General features: G+C 36.8%; 4 protein-coding genes across 7 annotated transcripts; 2 read left to right on the top strand and 2 right to left on the bottom strand.

Moving 5' to 3' along the window:
- The first annotated feature begins 1,744 nt into the window (after positions 1-1,744).
- LOC140765745 (uncharacterized) lies at positions 1,745-5,946 on the top strand. The gene is made up of 7 exons (XM_073104967.1): positions 1,745-2,102; positions 2,179-2,259; positions 3,113-3,150; positions 4,069-4,148; positions 4,887-4,967; positions 5,417-5,525; positions 5,646-5,946. The coding sequence occupies exons 1-7, from the start codon at positions 1,827-1,829 to the stop codon at positions 5,782-5,784; spliced, it is 804 nt and encodes a 267-aa protein (XP_072961068.1). The 5' UTR covers positions 1,745-1,826; the 3' UTR covers positions 5,785-5,946.
- Positions 5,947-6,089: 143 nt separating this feature from the next.
- LOC140765744 (kinesin-like protein KIN-14J) lies at positions 6,090-11,251 on the top strand. The gene is made up of 13 exons (XM_073104966.1): positions 6,090-6,637; positions 6,847-6,906; positions 7,010-7,056; positions 7,166-7,250; positions 7,341-7,712; positions 7,814-8,093; positions 8,184-8,345; positions 8,572-8,787; positions 8,908-8,945; positions 9,036-9,199; positions 9,279-9,392; positions 9,494-9,535; positions 9,705-11,251. Exons 1-13 carry the CDS (start codon positions 6,568-6,570, stop codon positions 10,863-10,865), a joined length of 2,811 nt encoding a protein of 936 aa, XP_072961067.1. The 5' UTR covers positions 6,090-6,567; the 3' UTR covers positions 10,866-11,251.
- A 1,874-nt stretch (positions 11,252-13,125) lies between these two features.
- On the bottom strand, positions 13,126-17,449 carry LOC140765541 (cyclin-P3-1-like). 4 transcript variants are annotated; one of them, XR_012105196.1, is made up of 5 exons: positions 17,122-17,447; positions 14,934-15,357; positions 13,929-14,391; positions 13,565-13,779; positions 13,126-13,461 (listed from the first exon to the last, which is right to left on the bottom strand). XR_012105196.1 is itself a non-coding variant. In XM_073104682.1 (3 exons), the coding sequence occupies exons 2-3, from the start codon at positions 15,335-15,337 to the stop codon at positions 14,115-14,117; spliced, it is 681 nt and encodes a 226-aa protein (XP_072960783.1). In that variant the 5' UTR covers positions 15,338-15,357; positions 17,122-17,447; the 3' UTR covers positions 13,126-14,114. The 4 variants fall into 4 exon arrangements, 1 of the variants encoding a protein (XP_072960783.1); XR_012105197.1 differs by having other exon boundaries at positions 13,565-14,391; positions 17,129-17,449; XR_012105195.1 differs by having other exon boundaries at positions 13,565-14,391.
- Positions 17,450-19,196: 1,747 nt separating this feature from the next.
- Positions 19,197-19,586, bottom strand: LOC140764491 (uncharacterized). The gene has a single exon (XM_073103077.1). The coding sequence runs from the start codon at positions 19,584-19,586 to the stop codon at positions 19,197-19,199; it is 390 nt and encodes a 129-aa protein (XP_072959178.1).
- Positions 19,587-19,625: the final 39 nt, after the last annotated feature.

The following is a 19,625-nucleotide window of genomic DNA, read 5'->3' as shown; positions in this document are numbered from 1 at the left end:
ATCACTAGTATTATAATTTTTTAGGATGATATTTCAATTATAAGTAGATTTTATGCATACTTATCTTTTCAATCTCGTAATCTCATCTCTAAACCATTACTCTTGTAAACATTCATTTCTCTATTTTTCTCTTTCATCTAATATATTATATTTAATACTTACTATTTCACTGTTAAAAAGGTATCATTTCAATCAACGATTATTTCAATTACTTTATATTATACTATAATACGGCTAAATGCTAGAATAACTTATATTGGTATAAACTCTTTTATGCTAGTATAAAAAATTTGATAAGCTATAGGAGATCATTGGCGTTTGGTTGGATGAGATAAGAGAGGTTTTTTTCAAGGATAAAACCCTTTTATCCACAAATATGTCGTGCTTAACACAAAATAAGGAGTCAGGATTAATCTTAGTGATTGGATATATTCTAATTTTAGGTGATAAGAGGGATTTTAGGAGATAGATCTCCATTTATCTCCTGACTTTTACTATGCTAAAATTAACTGGAAGCCAATACACAAGTCAACTTTACCTAAAAGTCTGCTTACTGTTCTTTAACCAAAGGTAGTTCGATGAGCTCCTTCTCGTCGGATCAAACAAAAAAAAATTGGAAATTGATCTAGAACAGCAAAGTCACCATGCTGAGAAAAAAAAACTTGTTGGTGGGGGCTCTCCCTGTAGAACAAGGAAATCGAACACACCTGCCCTTTTTGTTCCTACGAGCTTGAAATTATCAAGCATGCTCTTCTTCGTTGTAGCTTTGCAAGGGTAGTTTGGTTCCTAAGCAGACTTAGCCTAAGAATCAAGAATGTGGCCCTCAAGATTGATGAGTGGATCGATCCTCAACATAATTTCAACTCTGAAGGATTGAAAATACAACTGCATACTGTTTCAACATCCTTTGGAGTATATAGAGGTGCAGGAATAAACTAATCTTCAGTGGCAAGAAACTCTGCCCACAATAGGTTCCAGCCTCAGTTGAGACAATTCCTAAAGATCCCGCAATGTCATTGCACACCGAGCTTCCTATTGGACAAACATTGTTGGTTGGTGCGAAAAACATTATTGGTTGATCGGATGCTGCGTGGAGCGGTACTAATAAGAATGATGTTAGACATTATCCTATTAAAGTTCTGAATGCCCTACACTCGGATGCATTGACCCTACACTCGTTGTTAATCAAAGAAGCCTAGTCTATGGCTCTTGGAAAGCCAGCATGACTGTTTAGTAGATCGCCTGGTGTCATATGTCCTATTGTGGACGTCAGCAATCTATTTCAATTCAGAGGCATTGATTTCTGGAGGCCGAGAGGTAGATTAGAGCTTCATATACAGCCCACACTTTAGCTTCAATTTAAAGGAACTTCTTACATTGGTATGTACAAGGATTAGAGAGCCATTAGCAGAGATTCCCATCTAATCAAAACAGTAAGAGGGATTATCTTAGAGTCTTCGGTACACAAATGTTCTAAATATTCTTAAGCCAAATGGCTAATTTTACTCTCCTCGTCCATCTCTTTCAATGATCTTTTTAATTATTATATTTTAACAGATTACTCTTTATATTATGTCGTTTAGAGTTTTTATGCTTGCTTCTCATTCCAATCATCTCCGATGCCGATCTCAATTCGTATCAATGAATAAGGGGCCAAGGGCATTATAGTCCAGAAAGAAAAATTAATCAAAGCCACATATAAATGCTAAAGAAAAAAAAGAAAAATTAAGCATCATCTAAAATGATATTTTTGAACATCACAGACAGGCAGAGCTAAAACAATAGTAGGATCGCGAGAAGAAGTTAACGAGTATATGTAGCATAAGATGAATCCCATGGGGATGGAAGGAAGAACTCTGTTCTCCGGTAGAATCCTTTCTTCTTGCAATGGCGCTCCCTTCCGCACCCGTGGGTTTGGACTATGCAAAGGCAGAGGAGGACTCCTCTTTAGTCGTTCAAGGTTGCTGAAATGCAACTGCAGCAGCTCCGGCGACGGAGGAGAAGACTGGGTCTTGTCGCCGTCGGCTTCCCCCTACCAAATCCTCGGCGTGGACCCCTCCTCCTGCTCCCCCGCGCAGCTCAAAGCCGCCTTCCGAGACAGAGTAGGCAGTAATCTCGTACTGAGGAAGTATGACAAGCCCTACTTCTTATGCTGTTGATTTCTTTTTCTCGTTGTAGGTGAAGGAATTCCATCCGGATGTGTGCAAGGATGCAAAGAATGCGGATTTACTAATGAGACGTGTAATTGAAGCCTACCAGGTACTCCACAATTATGACTATGTCAATATGGGTAATCGATCAGATTTTACTAAAGAGTCCATTTTTAGGATGATTTTAAGTGAATTTGAAGTTGGAACATAAAATTGGATTATATTAAAGGTAGAAAGAAAAATCAACACTGAAATGCTAGAAGTACTTGACTGTTAAGATTCAATATGTTAGGGAGGGTTTATACACATTAGATGTGCACATGTATGCGCGAGAAAATTCCCAGGTCATAATATTTTCATCAAAGAAGAATAAGAAGTTGAAACAATTTATTAGAGTAAGTGGAGGACAAGGTTTTTTGATGATGAGGTAATGTCAATGATGATGAACTTTCTGAATATTAGGTGAACCTAAGATCATTTGGCATCTTTTTGGGATATTGGTAACAGGAAAGGTGTTCTTTCCCCTTTGAGCTGCATGCCTAATATTGATGCCTATATGACGATGTTGAAATTACTAATGTCCATGTTTTGTTCCAGAGAACACCATTAATTGTATTTAGAATATGTAGTACAATATGATTGTTTAGGACTGACTGAATTGGCATTCAGCTTGTACCTTCATAAGCTCGAAATAGACATGGTTATCAGGCAGGAATCACCACGGGGCTGTTATGATTGGAGATAGGTGGGCCAATTTTGATATAGGAGAATATCCACACTCTCCCTCATATCGAGAACCAATAGTGAATCAACATAATAAGTGCCTATCTAGAATGAGTCAGCATAGTCATCTGTGATTCCTATTGCTCTCCCTTTGCTTTTTCTTTTTAATGTAATAAGCAAATAACCTCTTTCTTTTATTGCAAGTTTGATGCTGATTATTGGTTTATCTTTGCATACAGATGTTATCTTCTAAACAACAAGGGATGGAAGCTGAAAGGTAGATTAACTACTACTGTTAAATAGGTATTTTGATGTAATCTTAAGCTATTAAGTGCAATGCAGAATTCATGGAATCACACTTTTCAGCAATATGGTTAAGGCTTCTTAACTGACTAATTGGAGGGTATTTAAGTGTTTTCTAGGCAAAAAGTGCAAAAAAAAATAGGGATAGGGCTTTTGATTTACAAATAGTGATAATATAGGGTGTGAATTATAGTACCATTAAAACCTGGGATGTCAAATAAAAATTGTCCTATAAATTATAGGAAAACAATGATATAGTTATCTATAACTAAACAAATTTAATACATGATGATAGAAAACCAGTGTCGCCCAAAGCTGCTATCTTCATATGTATGTTCAATTTGCTTTATTCTAATCTTGCACAATCTAAGTTGTTAAAAGCAAAATACAGATCAAATCACAATATTAACAATCATGTGATGCTGATTTTTCTTTCACCAAATATTGCCATTAGATGCAAGATATTATATACTAAATGGAGGAATTTGGGGAATATCAAATGATAAAGCACGTCTTATTACTTAGAAGGGAGATTTAATATTTGGAACATGCATTTGGCTTCTACCGAACTAATATGGACTTGTAACTTTGTATGACATCTATGAAGGTGAATGCTTTGATACTAGGACTTCATTCATAGAATTACCTATCTAGTAAAGTGGAGCACTTAGCTTATAGACTAGAGGTCTAGAGCATTATAAGAGGGAGGGAATCTAGTGATGAAATCAAAATTTTATTTTTTTTCACTCTCTCCGCTTGCTGCATGCTAAAGATTCTTTTTTGTTCTTTCTTTTTGGAATGCATATCTACAAATCTATTAAGTTCATTGAAATTGTTATATGGCATCTATTTATCTTTTCATTATATGTGACTGAAATTTTCAATCTTGTAGGCCATGTGAGGACCCTTTTGAGAACCCTGAATGTGAGGCTTATGACATCTTCGTCAATGAAGTTCAATGCGTTGGCAAAGGTACTCATGGCTTTACATTGTTTGGAATTTTGATTTAGAGACTATGACCCACTAATCTCAACTTATTCTCTGCGTGCTTATGAAACTCTTTTCTGAGTTGGCCCACAATACCCAATTATCCAAATGGCTTATGTCGGGAAAGCAGTTGTCAAGAGAAGACATTCCCATCGCGGAAGGGCTTCATTAGTTTATTTCTTGAATGTTATTCTTGAAATCTCTAGAGAGTAGCGAATATGCACAAATATCATGGAGAATTAGATAAGCTTGGCTAATGAAAACAACCATGCTAGGATAACCATATTTGTTGTTTTTAGTATAAGGGAGGGTTATAAACTTATAATGTGTACTGGCAATATACTTTGAGCCAATAAGGCAATAACTACCCCGTTCTTCACAGTTTTACTGATCGAATCGAAAAAAATGACCACACAAGTTCCCAAGTAATCATCAATCAACAGTGTCACAATCAATTAGCAGTGAAGTAGAAATTTCTTGTTCTCAACTATCCTAGGGTAGTATGAAAACAAAACGATAAAGATATTTACTATTTACTTTGTCTACAAACCAAATTGAGCTAAAAACTTCTATATTGTTAAGGACTTCGTAATTAGTTTTGCATTACATAAAGTTCCTTTTCTAATAGTAGGCTTTATTTCTATAATGATCCTGTCAACATAAAAACCCACAAGTTTATTTTCCTCCTTGTATCCTAACAGTCGTTTAACTTTTCTCCCACAGGATGTCCATATTCTTGTGTTAAAAGGGCACCTCATGCCTTTTCATTTACTGAAGATGGAACAGCTCGTACAACATCTCAAGGTTGGGCATCATCTAAATTCATCCCTATTTTTCTTGTATGATCAATGGAGACTATAGTTAGTGTACCGATTATGTTGGGGGGGGGGGGGGGGGGGGGGGGGTTAAATTACATATTATAATAAACGAAAAAAAGAGAATCTCTCTTTGAGTTTCTTTGCCTCTTTTGTTGAGATTTAGAAGCGTCCTTTTTGTGCTTCAATTTATTCATCTGCTCAATTTATTCATCTGCTTCTTTCTTCTCTACTAATAATAACAGCACATAGTATCTTTGATTGATCATCTATTAGCATCTTTTAAATAGTTGGTTATCTGCAATTATACTGTTGGATTTGGGGCTTCAAATATTTTGAATAATATTGTTACTTTGATCATGGCTTGAATTCTCAGTTTCAAGAACATTTTCTTCCTATCATCATGCTCTTGCTAAAATTTGGAAATTCTTTGTCCAGCACATGGTGATGATTATCTTGTCCAGCTTGCTGTCGGACAGTGTCCCAGGAGATGTATATTTTATGTCACACCTTCTCAACGAGCTGTTTTAGAGGATCTTCTGGAGAGGTAATGAAGATTATTCGAGTTTTTTAAAGTTCTCAACTCTAGGAAAGAGGATAATTTTTCCTAGTTTCAGATTCTATTATACTTATTCTATCTTTTTTACTTTTTCTGAAATGCTTGTAGTGTCTTAAGGGCACCATATGACTTAGCAGATGCTGCTTTGCTGGATTCACTTCTATCCAAAGCAAAATTCGAGAACAACAGATACCAAAAACCCAGAAGGCAACCAAAGGCGTCAACCGAATATGTTGATTTGTCATGAAAACTTCTCAACTATATGAGATGCACACTGCAATTACTATGTTGATATATAAGGAGAGAAAGTGATTTATGAATGGCATGTTGGAGTAATGCCAAGTGGTGGGTGGTATAGGAAACTTGACTGGAATAGTAGCTCAAATAAAGTTATCTTCAATGTTCAATAGCTTAAGAGGAGAGTTCTACACTTCTACTTGTGTGTTACACAGCCATTACCTTGTGATTAGCCCAATGGTTTTTCTACATTTCATCATCTATATAGAGGGTTTCTGTTTGACTTGTATTGGATTAACCATTCTCTAGATATTTAACATTTTTATTTTAGATGATTTCGTTGGATTGAGCATATTTGCAGTTAATCTGAGTGCTGGGAAAAGCCTAAGTTTGAGGACATTTTAATAGACTACCTCATAATTCCAACCTTTGTTTTCAAGGATAAATATGACATCTTGAAGAATTAGCATTGATCGTGGTTTTTTTCAAGCTTTTTATTGGAAAACATAGAAACGTTATTTTCTCCCAAAAAAAAAAAAAATCTTTTTTTAATTAATGAATGCAGTGGAAAATATGATGGCTTGAAGAGTACGCTCCACGAATAATGAGAGCCGTCTGATGCAACTTGCTGTTCCCAACGGTCAAATTAACCCAATTCAAAAATCAAATCGGCGTTACTCAAAGAGCAGAACCCCTTAATTCTATTTGACCGTTGGAATTGTCCGTCTCTCTCACTCACTATCTCATCTCCTCTGCGGCCAATTCCTTCTTTGGCAGACCTGTGAATCGCCTCATGGGAGAAGAAGGATTGCTTTCGTCGTCTCCGATGCAAGAAAAAGGCCAAGCACTTCAAGAGTCCAAAGGTTTCAATCTCTCAAATCTCGTTCTTGTTTCCTTTCTTTTCGAGATCTAGGGTACTTAGGATTCATTTTTTTAGGTCGAATAACCGAGAAACCTATCTCCTATTTCGTGGATCTCTTCACCCGATCTCTCTCTTCTCTCTCTTTTTATAGCAAAATGTTTGATCTTGGGATGTTTTTCTTCATCTGTTGTTGGTAATTCTTGTCATCAGAAGATCGAGTGCAAGAAGATGGTTATCCCTCCTCGGAGATGGAAACAATTGAGGACAAAGGTTCGTTCTTGCTGTTGAATCAGCTTTCCTGCTATATGATCGTCATGGTTTAAGCTCAAGTTCTGGACTTGATTTGATTTCTTGCCCTAAATCTCATTCTCAGATGATGAGGCGAAACCCAACGAAGAAGATTCGGACAGGTTTATCCAGGTGATCAATCTCCTCTCCTAAATTGTAGTAATTCCACACTTTTAATCCTTATATATTACATATGCGCTCTCAAATTTTAATCTTTATATATTTTTTTGTCGTCTTCCAGATAATAAATGATGACTGCCTCATCCCATCTCCCATGCTGAAAGGAATTGGAGGCCCAAATCTCTCTTCTTCTCTTCAGCTTCTTGGTAAGTTTGTTTTTGGCTTTTCTTTCTTTGAAGTTTGAATCGTTTCCTAACAATAAACATGTTTTTCCTTGATATGTTTCTTTCATATAGGCACTAAGTACAATGGTCTGATGAAGAGACACGAAGTGCAGACCTCGGAGAACGAAGCACTCAGGGCTTCATGTGAAGCACTAACCAAGAAGTGCTCCGAGGAGTGCGGACCTAGATATGAGACGTTGAAGAAGAAGTACACTGAAGAGTGCTCTGAAAGGAAGCGACTTTACAATGAACTGATCGAGATGAGGGGAAATATAAGGGTGTTTTGTAGATGCAGGCCCCTGAGTTCGAAAGAGGTATCCGGAGGTCATACATCAGTGATAGATTTTGACCCATCTCAAGATACGGAGTTGCAGATAATTTGCTCTGACGCTTCGAAGAAACAATTTAAATTCGATCATATTTTCGGACCTACAGATGATCAAGGTAGTGAACAAGATTGGTACTTTAACTCTCCCCTTTGCAGAATTTATGACAATAATCCTTTTAATCTAGCTTTATGATCATTCATAATTTGGTGCATCCAGAGGCTGTCTTTGCGGAGACACTGCCGGTTGTAAGATCGGTGTTGGATGGATACAATGTGTGCATTTTTGCCTATGGACAGACCGGTACCGGGAAGACATTCACGATGGAGGGGACCCCGGAGAACAGGGGTGTTAACTATCGTGCGCTGGAAGTACTTTTCAGGATTTCACAGGAGAGATGCTCCTCCGTGAGATATGAGTTCTCTGTGAGCATGTTGGAGGTTTATAATGAGAAACTGAGAGATCTTCTTGAAGAGAACTCTGATCAATTAGCAAAGAAGTAAGAAGCAACTTCTCTTGTCCAAAGTAATCATAGAACGTTGAATTGTCATTTGAATTGGTTTTCATCACCTTATTGCGTTGTGCGAAGGTTGGAGATAAAACAAGCAGCAGATGGGGCCCAGGAAGTGCCTGGGCTGGTTGAAGCTCAAGTCTGCAATATAGAAGAAGTTTGGAAGATGCTTAAAACTGGAGCAAGGAACCGATCTGTTGGATCAACCAATGCAAATGAGCTCAGTAGCCGTTCTCACTGGTGAGGTTCTGTTTGATTTCTGCAGGCATATTTCCATCCCTAGTACCCTTAATTTCTTTAAAATATAGAACAAACCTACTTCTTAACCATACATTCTATGTAAGCTAGCTGATTTTAGTCTTATTGCTAATGGATATTAATAGTGGGTAAGGTTGTGTGCTTCCTAGACTCATTTATTGTCTATAATATGAGCAGTTCCCTCACAATAAGATTAACTGTGCTGCAGCTTGGTTCGGGTAACCATCAAGAGCGAGAATTTGGTGAATGGGCAGAGGAACAGGAGTCACATGTGGCTGGTAGATCTTGCTGGAAGCGAGCGTCTTGGAAAGATTGAAGTAGAGGGAGAGAGGCTGAAGGAGTCACAGTTTATCAATAAGTCACTCTCTGCATTGGGAGATGTTATCTCTGCCCTTGCCTCTAAGAATCCCCACATACCATATAGGTCTCTCTCTCTCTCTCTCTCTCTCTCTCGCTCTCTCTCTCTCTCTCTCTCTCTCTCTCTCTCTCGTTTAAACAACATTTATGCAATCTAACTATTCCTTCTGATGCTAAAAAAATTCAGGAATTCAAAGCTTACTCATTTGCTGCAAAGTTCCCTAGGTAAGCAGTCAATCAGTTTTCCAGCTGTTATACCAGATACAACAGTTGTTAAGAGGGCCAATCTCAATGCATGTGATCTATCTTTAACAGGTGGAGATTGCAAGACTCTGATGTTTGCACAAATAAGTCCAAGCTCAGCAGATTTGGGAGAGACTATCTGCACACTGAACTTTGCTTCTCGGGTTCGAGGAATAGAGCATGGCCCTGCCCGTAAACAATCAGATCCAGCTGAAAGTTTCAAACTGAAACAGATGGTAATGTTGTTTCTGTGTATGATATAAGATGCATCCGCTTTAGTTTTAGCTGTCCGAAATGAATTTTTAATTTTCTCAGGTGGACAAACTCCGGCAGGAGGAAAAAGAAACAGCAAGATTGAATGAGAGCTTACAGTTGATGCACCTTAAGTACGCATCACGGGAGAATGTTTTTAAAATACTTCAAGAGAAGGTAATTAATTAGTATCAGTGGTGCACCTATTGTGAACTTTCTTACAGCATTCCTTTGAGGATATTACTCTTAAAATTCTTCTTTTTCTTTTTCTTTTTCAGATAAGAGATGCTGAACAGACTTGCAGAAATTATCAACAGAGGGTATGTATGAAATTTAGTATAAACCACTGGAAATATATGTTATCTATATACACATTTGAGAGTTTCTTGATTAGAATAGTTAGCTTGACATGATATCTGCATGTTTTTCTACATTCTCAATACTACTTACTTTTACTCATTCTTTCATGATTGGTTTACTTTTTTGCAGGTGAGAGATCTTGAGAATCAATTGGCTGACGAGAAAAAAGCTTCCAGAGATGCTGCTAAATTTTCTAAACCACCACTTGCTCCACTAAAGGAAAGGCCTCCTTTGGGCAGAATTACCAACCGCTTGCCAACTTCAGGTCCTCAGAGAAGAAGCAGCATTTCAAAAATAACACCACTACAAAATAAGGAGAATGTTCTTCCAATCATTAAATCCTCTGGTAACGATGTCACTAGATCTGTTGGTAAAGCACGAAGGATATCATTGGCCACTTTTGTACGACCAGGACAGCCTAAGAGGAGGAGAGCTTCGATTGCTATCCTGCCATCTGGAAAAGAAACACAATTAGTCCTTCCTGAACAGCAACTTGTACATCAGCTATCTCATCTTCGTGGGCCAAGGAGGAGATCGGTGGCTGCATTTAATTCAATACCTGGAACACCATTAGCAACAGCAGCTCCAGATGGCAATGCAAAATTTAGAGGCATCGAATCTAGCAGCAGCAAATATGGAAGCCCTCGCAATATGGTGCAACTCTGGAAGTCAAAAATTCCTACAATTTCATCTCCAAGACAAAGGCTTCGACTTATCTCAAGTCCTGCAAATCCGAGCAACTTACGTGATGCACAACAAGCACCCAGCAAATTATGCTTTAGTGTACAAAAAAGAATCACCGTCAGCACACCTGTTCAATCAAACAAAGTTATGTTTTCAGGATCTGGGATTTTCAATCAAGCTCTACGCATGAAGGAAACAGCGGGAAGGAGTAATGTTGATAGAAATTTAGATGCAGCAGCAACTCCAGATGGCAAAGGAAAAATTAGAAGCATGGAATCCAACAGCAATTATTATGCAAGCTCTCCTGCTCATATGTTGCCACTATGGAAATCCAAGATTCCTACAATTTCTTCTCCACGACAAAGGCTTAGACTCATTTCAAGTCCAGCTAATATAAGTAGTTTGAATGATTCTGAACAGGCACCTAGCAAGTTATGCTTTAGTGTGCAGAAGCGAGTCGTAGTTAGTCCCTCAGCTCAACTAAATAATCCTATGCTTTCAGGAGCTGGAATCTTCAGTCATGCTCTACGTGAGAAAGGAGCAATCGGAAGATGGGGCACTGCCCAGCGCGTCATGTGCACAAACAGAAGAAAGTCTGTAATTTAAAAGCAGATTTACATAACGGAGGTTTCTTCTCATTTGCTGCTTGAAATCGATGTATAAAAATGAGAAAAATGGAAATTCAGCATCTTGAGGCATATCAGTTGTTTGTGTAGTTTTGTTAGAAAAGAATACTCCTGTCCCTCAATTCTTTATAATTATCCAAGTATTGCAGCTAGCAAACTTAGTTGAGAGCCTTCCAGATTCAGGTGTCCATTCCGATATTGCTTTCGATACATAGCAAGTGTTTGATTAGTGTTTTCCAGTTGATCGAAGTTTGTACATCTTTGTAGAAGTTTTTATGGGTGGGTTTATTGTAATTTGATAAGATAATTGTGGCTTGAACATCTTATGCTTGAGCTTATCCCCTGATATTTCATTACTTTCCCAGTATGCCGTTTTTTTTTCGTTATCCGACTGTCAATATTCTTCAAGACTTATCGTGTTGTGATGCTATTCTTTTTTATTGATGTTTGGGGTGGTAGATAATAAATTGTACGTGATCCAAGGTAAGTAAATTGGGAGGACTCGCTTCTTTGGGATCCCTGGCAAGTGATAAGAGTTGATGAGGAGTTGAGGAAAAGAAGGGTGGAGGGAAGGATGAGCTAGTTGGATTGGGTGCTTGTGCATTCTTATATGTAGGGGAACTGAAATGGTCTTATCTCGATGGAGTGATGGCCAATCCCTCTTTAGAAGCAGAATTGAAAGCAATGCAAGTGGCGGATCAGTGAGGAGGAGAAGACAGGTATACGTCCTTTTACTATGGAATGAATGCTGTGAATCTTTTGAATGAGAGATTGATATAGCCACAAGAATTGGATTAGTTAGTGAAAGAAATCTGGCGAAATGTCCTCTACGATTGTTTAGCAGGTGAGGAGCAATCCTCATTCCTTAGTTACTATCTTACGGTGGTTAAAATCCTTAGGCTATGGCATTTCTATTCCTTAGACAATCCTTGTGATCATGGTTATCAGAATCGGATCGGACATTGACCCGCTTAGAGGTATTTTTATATAATTCTAAAAATAAAAAAAATCTACAAAAGTATTATAATTATATATATATATATATATATATATATATATATATATATATATATATATATATATATATATATGTTATTTATATAGATAACCTCATTGTTACTTTTCAAATCAAGTCGTTAATAGAAAATGATAAAAGTATCATTAATTAAGAGAAGTACTTAAAAACTAAAATAAAAATATTTTCATTCTTTTTACATTTAAATTGTTCGAATTTTAATGAAAGTTTACTTTAAAAGTATTCATGGAAAAAACAAAAATGCATACATGCAAAATCTGTGCATTTTGAGCAAGATATAAGTAAATAAGTGCTTTTTTAAGGGTATATGTACAACAACAAAAAAACTATTTATAACACAAATATATTATAAACTAAATATTTTTTAAAATTTCAGAACTAAAATATCATTAGATATATGATAGAACTATTAAATATTAAGGATAATTAGATAATTTTGCAAAAATACTTAACTCGAACGGTTCACCAAAATACAGCCGAGTTGCACGAGTCACTTATTCAATTGCTGGGTTTATCGATTTTTAATGGGTCGATTGCCTAAATAATAAAATTGAATCGATTTAGTAGTCAGTTCACTAATTCAACTACTCAGTCCGGTTATGATAACTATGCTCCCGATTATCTGAGAATATACCGGGAGATTGACCCTGCATCTCTCTATTAAGATTTGTTTTACAACTAGGCATAACAATATTGCGGTCGATAATCTTACAGGATAGGCTCTTGTCATCATATTGGTAAAGCTTGCTCTAGTCCACAGCTTATTACATTTATATAACTCTGTTTATGAATGGTATTCCCGTCTACGAACCTTCTTTCAAAAGAAGAAATGTGCTTATAATGGAAATTGCTGTACCCTCATGAACCATTAATTTGATATGCCAGTATTTGCGTATAATATAATATTTTTTTATCCCCTGTATCCTGCAATTATGCGCGTTTCATACGATAAAACTTCCTGTGGTTTAATCCTTGCAGTCATGATTTCATACTGTTTGATAGCTGCTATCTTTTGGCTCTTGAGTACTACAAACTCAGTTGTAGGTTTGAACAAAACATTTGCTCGACATTGCATCAGAAGCCTTTTGGAACATTTACCACATGTAGTCTTGAACGATAACTCATCCAATTACTGAAACAAAGGCAGTCAAATTCGAACTTGTTTAGTTATCACAGATCCTTAGCCAGAAAATAGATGAATATATCAGCAAGGCAAAGAAGATGGAAATTTTTTATTTTTGAACTTCTTCATTGAACTGCATTGCACTGAAAGAATGAAAAATGACGCTGCCAGATTCACCATATGGAACATTTTCAGTGGTAGAGCTGACAACAATTAGGTTGATCGAAAACAACACATCAGAATATGCGCCATACTGAAGAAGCAGCATAGCAAGAATCATGAGAAAAGAAAGAAAGAGTGAAAGAATAAAAAAAATGAGAGATGCCCCATTCCTTCCCTGTTAGTCCACTCTCCACATTCCCTTCCAAGCTCCATAACTTCATGCTATATCAAATAACTGACGTCCCAGTTCCAAATCTATCATTGGGGCATAGATTTGAATTTCAAGAATTGATAAGACTATTAAATTTTGAGAATTCCAAGTTATAAGTAAGCAGGGGAAAAAAGGGTTAGAAATTACCAATAAATTTGGATCAGCAAAGAAAATTACATTCCAAACTTGTTCTCTTCTCTAGCTTAAGAGTGTCCAGCTCATCAATGACAAATTAGAATCAGCTAAATCTTCTATTTTTAAACTTGCCTTCTCTAACTTTCTAAATGCAACTGGAAGTCATGCTCCTTTCATTGCAAAGCTACTGGAAGCAATGGACACCACCGGACAGGTTGGAAAAGAATCTGAGAATGAGGCTAATGATCATGAATGATAATTTATGGCATGGAGGAGGCAATATGTAGGAATTTAATGGGTCTGTATAATGGAGAAATGAAAGTGACTGAAAGAGAAAGTCAACGTTCAGAAAAAGAACAATGAACTCCTCTATCACCTTTTAGCTTTGATCCTTGTTCCTGTGGTGTTCAGCAGAAAAGAATCAGTACTGTGTTGAATGTACAAATAGGTCATAAGATTTACTAAAGTTTATTTGTGGAAATTGTTTCTTCGAAGCATGTGGAACTCCAACGAAAAGGAACCTAATTGTTCATTTGATGTTTCAACTTTCAAAACAATAATGTTATAACCCCTCAACAGCCTCACAACTGTATCTCTGCACTACAGACTGACATTTTGAGTCTTCAGAGCTGCTCCAGTCTGTTATCTTGCAGGCCTGAATTGGCCACTCTACCTGGTAAACAGTCGCTTCATTCTCCAACTGAAGACAGTACTTGCCAAATGTTCCAATATTCACTTGCAGTCTGAAATCTATACAAAATAAGAAATTTAGCTCCAGTCTGTTCATCTCCCCAATGCTGACACCTCCTACCTTGGCATAATATGCATTGTTGAAGAATCTGCAGTTGTGTTGATAATAAATGTGACTCCATGGAATAAATGAATAATTAAAAAGAAACAAATAAGTAAAAGAGAAAATTAAATCACAGTAATGAGTGAGCTAATAAGAGGGATGTCCAGTTGATGCTCTCTCGATGGAAGGAAGAGTTCCTTCCCTAAGAAGAAAGAAGCACTCCTTACGACATTCTATTATTATCTTATAATTTGTTCTGAGATAAAAGGAAGGATTGCATTGATTCTTGCAGTGAATACACATTGTCCTAAATTAGCTTTCACCCATGGTCATATTCTCCACCACTTCTGTAACGGAGAAAAGAAAATCAAATATTCACTCTATGTTAAAAGTCGAGAATCTAGAGTTAGTTACACAAAGAAGATAATCTAGGACTACACTGTGCATATCAGTTTCTTATATGAAATTATGCATCATGATGATGACTTTTTACATGTAGAGAGAAAACAAAAAGGAGAAGAAAACTGATTTCTCATGGAACCAACTAATGTAGTTAAAAATATTTCAGAAGAAGCATATGGTACTTACGCATCATCAATGAATTTTGCAGCTAATACCACGCTTGTAATTAGCAAACGGTGAACATTGAGGGAAGTAATATAAATGTCTGGTTGTTGAACAAATCTGTCCATATATATGAGCGCAAGGACAAAGCAAGACGGACTACACTTTGAATACTTGAAGATGCGCTCAATGTATCTTTGTATGCTAAGATTTGGTGCTCTTAAACCATGGAAAACAGTGATTGATTCTGTTATCTTTCTTGAGTCTAGTAAATTTTCACTCATCTGAACAGCTCTTTCAAGAAATGAAGATAGAAGTAATAGAACTCTTGGAAATTCAGGAATTCCTTTCCCTGATGTCCTCAGACCCAATGACAAGTAGGCCTCTGCATGAATGGCAGCATCAGTAGCAGGTATCAATGAGCCCATTGTAAATCAGCAGCAGCAACCTATGAGTCACAAAATACTTGTTATTTTCACCATATTTTAATAGACACTTTAGTGAGATCATTAAGAGTAACAGCGTGAAATATACTATTAGAAGAGCCCATATAAGAATCAAAATTAACTTGAGGAAAATGTTCAAAGCATCTTCATACATTACCTTAGAGAGTTTCACATTGATACCTACTTAGAAGCCAATAAGGTAAGTAGTGCTGGCATATGACAAATAGTCTACCTTTATTATCTGTTTAACACCACCACCACCACAACCCCCAAGTTCATAGTTCTAGCATGGAGATCAGACATCTTATAACAGGTACTACATGTAGTGCATTACTTGATCCAGGTAAAGTCGCATTTCTCTATGCAATTTACTCATTTAATGTCTTTTGTGCTCTTTGCACCTTATTATGTTTGATTTATTTTAGCAGAATATATGTCTATCGAGAATCAGCATGCCTGAGCATCAGTATTGGAAACTCTCTAGGGGTTAAAAGTAAACTATCATATCTTAGGAAAATATGCATGTGATCCAGATGACAATTTGGCACCTTGGATTTCACATATAAACTTAAATGCTCATTGAATCTAGGTCAAGAAGTCAAACTAAGCACCTGTCTTGAAAGCTTTTAGTAAAATAAGAATGATCATTAGATTCCGCCACTTTTCATGTGTTTGGAATATTTTACACTTCTTCAGATAATGAGATAACCACCCGCTCAGATTCCATCTGTAAAGTTTGTATAGAAAGTCTCTATACTATTTGTTTAGCATGATTACTGATTCTTTCTATTAACTTTATTGACTTGATGTTCTTCTAATACCATGAATCCCAGAGACATAACTATACTGTAAAAAAATTTCCTGCAAAAATTTCTTGTCATAGCATAGAGTATGTCATTGAATTAGTCTTTTCGCCACATTCGGGTACAAAGGGAATTGAATTCAATTCTTCATGTCCCCTCAACATAAATGGTCCTCTTGACAGTCAATTGATGAAGATAATTTTAATAGTTGCCTAGTTATCATCAGTTCTCATAACTCGTAAGGTAATTATATAAGACTTTGGAAATCATCTTATCATAGCTCCATACTTGCCATTGTCCTGTGTTTATCCCATTCCCCTGAACTCAGTACGAAGTTTCTCTAACATGATTCGGTGAATGATACTGCAGATCTGTGATCTGTTACCCTTATCTTTCTCTCTCAAATTGATGCAAAGTCAAGGAAGTTTTCTTCAGTTTTGTGTTATTCATACATGTCATTCTTGCCTTCTTGACTTGTCCACTGGAACTTTCACCTCTTATATATGTCTACCATGATCTTAAACACAATATCCAATCACATATCTCCAGATTTATCCTATTTCCTACACCAGCATATTACGGACTCAAATGCAAAGAAGGCTGAGCAACTAAGCAGTTCAATCCAGGAGAAAATTCAGTTTCACAGAAACTACTAGCTTATTGAATCATTGTGCTTGTATTGGCAAGAGATGACAACAGGAAAGTCAATGGAAACATCAACTTTTGAGACAACTGCAAAAAGATCTGACCGCATTACTCATTTACTGGGAACTCGAACTATGTACCACAAAAATTCAAGGAACTTAAAATTTTCCGAAATTGGCCAAATCTCTACTAAATCATGCTACAGAACTAGGGGAAACTACTAACAAATCAAAGAAAAACCTATAAAAACAAAACCTTCTTTTTTTTTATTCTCTCAAAAGAAAACAGAGGGACGCAAAGGAGATATTTTTTTCTTACAGCTTACATGAAGACGCCCAGAAGCTCTTCTCCCTTCCTCTTATCAGCCACAAATGAGAGGCTCTTGCGAGATTTCTATGAGCAACCTCCTCCCATACCAGCTCTCTCTTGGCCTCCACTAAAATGGCACAGGTCTCAAGAAAGATCTCTCGTCAGCTGCCATTACCCCCCATCTCCTTCCCCTTCCTAGAGGTAGCCAAAAAGGAAAAAAGTAGCAGCAGTGCACCACCACCACCCTCCCTTACGGGGACTTCGGTTGGGTTTGTGTCACGAGAGAATAAGCAAAGAAAGAAAGGGGCTTTCAAAGCAACATCCCCCCACTGTGAACCTGGCCCTTTATTAGAAGATGGATCTAATTGTTTAATACGAATAATTTGTGAAAAAGAAAAGGTGTAATGTGTAAATAGTGGAGATAATAGGGTCCAAATTGTATAACGTCTTTAATACGCGATGCTGTATGAAAATGTCGGCAAAGGTTAGATTAGAAAGGGTGGTGTGGTGGTGACCGGGAGGAGAGAGAGAGAGATGGCTGTCACTTGCCCACGTGGTGGGTCCCACTCCGCACCGAAAGATACACCTGGATGATCTCTTTCATCTGCTGGTTACGATGGGACAAAACTGGTTGCTCCTTGTACACGCGGTCCTCTCTTAGTAGTTCCCCGGATGGGAACCACCGGAGAACGAAGCCACAAGAAGCGCATTTGCTGTTCGAGACTGAGGAGGGAACTATTGAGGTCAAAAGTCTGCGGATCATTGCGATCTATTGGTAGTTTCGATGGACTACCCTTTCGTTATAGTTTGGTACCCTTTCTCGTGACTGAAAATATAGTGTTATCGACTCCAACAAAAAATAATGATTATAGAGGAAAAATATTTTATGATTTAGTATACATACCAAATTTGATTAGATTGATGGATTAACGATGTGATATTTTAGAGCAAGTTTTATCCGCGTTTAGTTTAGAATAATTGTTCAGCGATACATATGACTTAAAGTCTACACTAGATATTTTAGTATATTGGTTAAAATTTGATGGAGCGTAAGTGTCTCTTTATCTATAAACTTATACAGTCTTCGAACTCAAATGATAAAAAAAATTATTATTTTACTTTTTTTAATAAAATATTTAACTATATAAAATTTTATTTATCTAAAACTCAATCTCTCATAAGTATTTCAATAATTTTAAAAACTTAAAACTAATTTAAATATTATAGTTAAAAATAACAATCTCATCCCATAAGGAAAAGTTTTCTAGGAATAAATCCATAAAAATCAGTGAAATATAAGAAATTTAGAATTAAAACATAAAATGGGAAAAAATGTAACCTAAAATATATTATCGAAAATATTCGATTTGGTGTTTGGCTGATGATGTGGCGAAAATAAAAGTATAAAAATTGTATCAATATTGTAGGAAGTTTTTATGTATGTTACCAATTTTATCCTCAGAGTATTTGTAGGCATTAATTATTTGTGAGGAAATATATTTGGTAGGTGGCAGTGCACTGTCACTTTACTACTTAACTACTTTAATGAAGGGACCTTTTTGTAATGTTATATCCAAAAAAATTAATTTAAAAAATTAAAGATTTGACTAACAAACCTCCGGATTCTTTGCCAGCTATGCAGTAGATGGATGTTGCCCAACTCCCGAATGGATCTCATTAATCCCTAGATTAATTTAATATATACATATATTATCATTCATGAGTGGAAGGTTAGAATGTTAAATATTGGCTAAATAAAGGACCAAACTTTCCCAAAGATAAAGACATAATAATTTATTCGAACCAAACGTTGCTGAAACCTGTTCTAAGTCGTCGCGCGCTGCCGAGTTGCTCCTTCAAGCTAATCACACTGCCAAGTCATCAACTAAATCAAACTAAGATACTAAACCATCAAACAATTTCTCTATAATATTATATAAAATTAAAGTCAAACTCATAACCTCCTTGGTCATAAAGAAGGTAAAAGTTGGTTTGGTTACCAAACAATTTGTCCACATTATTATTTAGGGTTAAAGTCGAACCCATAACCTCCTTTTTTTTTTATTAATAAGAGCTGAGGAACATCAGCATCTTGCAACAGTTCTGTAAGCCCCCCCCTTAAGACGCCACAGACAGTTGTCCTCGTCTCTAAACATCCTAATGACTGACAGAGCATCCGTTTCAACAATCACTTGCTCCCATCTCTCATAAGCTTCTCTTAACCCTGCCTGTAGCGCCCATACCTCACTGTAGCTGGCAGAATCTGCAATGGTTGGCTCCATTGCTGCCCGCAATCGGGTACCATTCTCATCCCTAATTATAAAGCCGGCCCCTCCTTGATACTCACCTGCCTTCCAAGAACCATCTACATTAATTTTAATCCACCCCTCCGAAGGACGTTCCCATTGAACTTTAGCAGTGTCCTTAAATCTTGCCAAAATCTCCCTATCCTTCAAATAGTCTTGAGCTAGCATAGCTGCCTTTTTTTGCCACCGGCCTTGCCGTTGCAGTCT

Source organism: Typha angustifolia, chromosome 8, assembly GCF_048772165.1.
Source record: "Typha angustifolia cultivar Huaian chromosome 8, ASM4877216v1, whole genome shotgun sequence".
In the NCBI taxonomy this organism is placed as follows: Eukaryota; Viridiplantae; Streptophyta; class Magnoliopsida; order Poales; family Typhaceae; genus Typha; species Typha angustifolia.
Note: the sequence above shows the minus strand (reverse complement) of the source record. Positions and strands in the feature narration are given on the sequence as shown.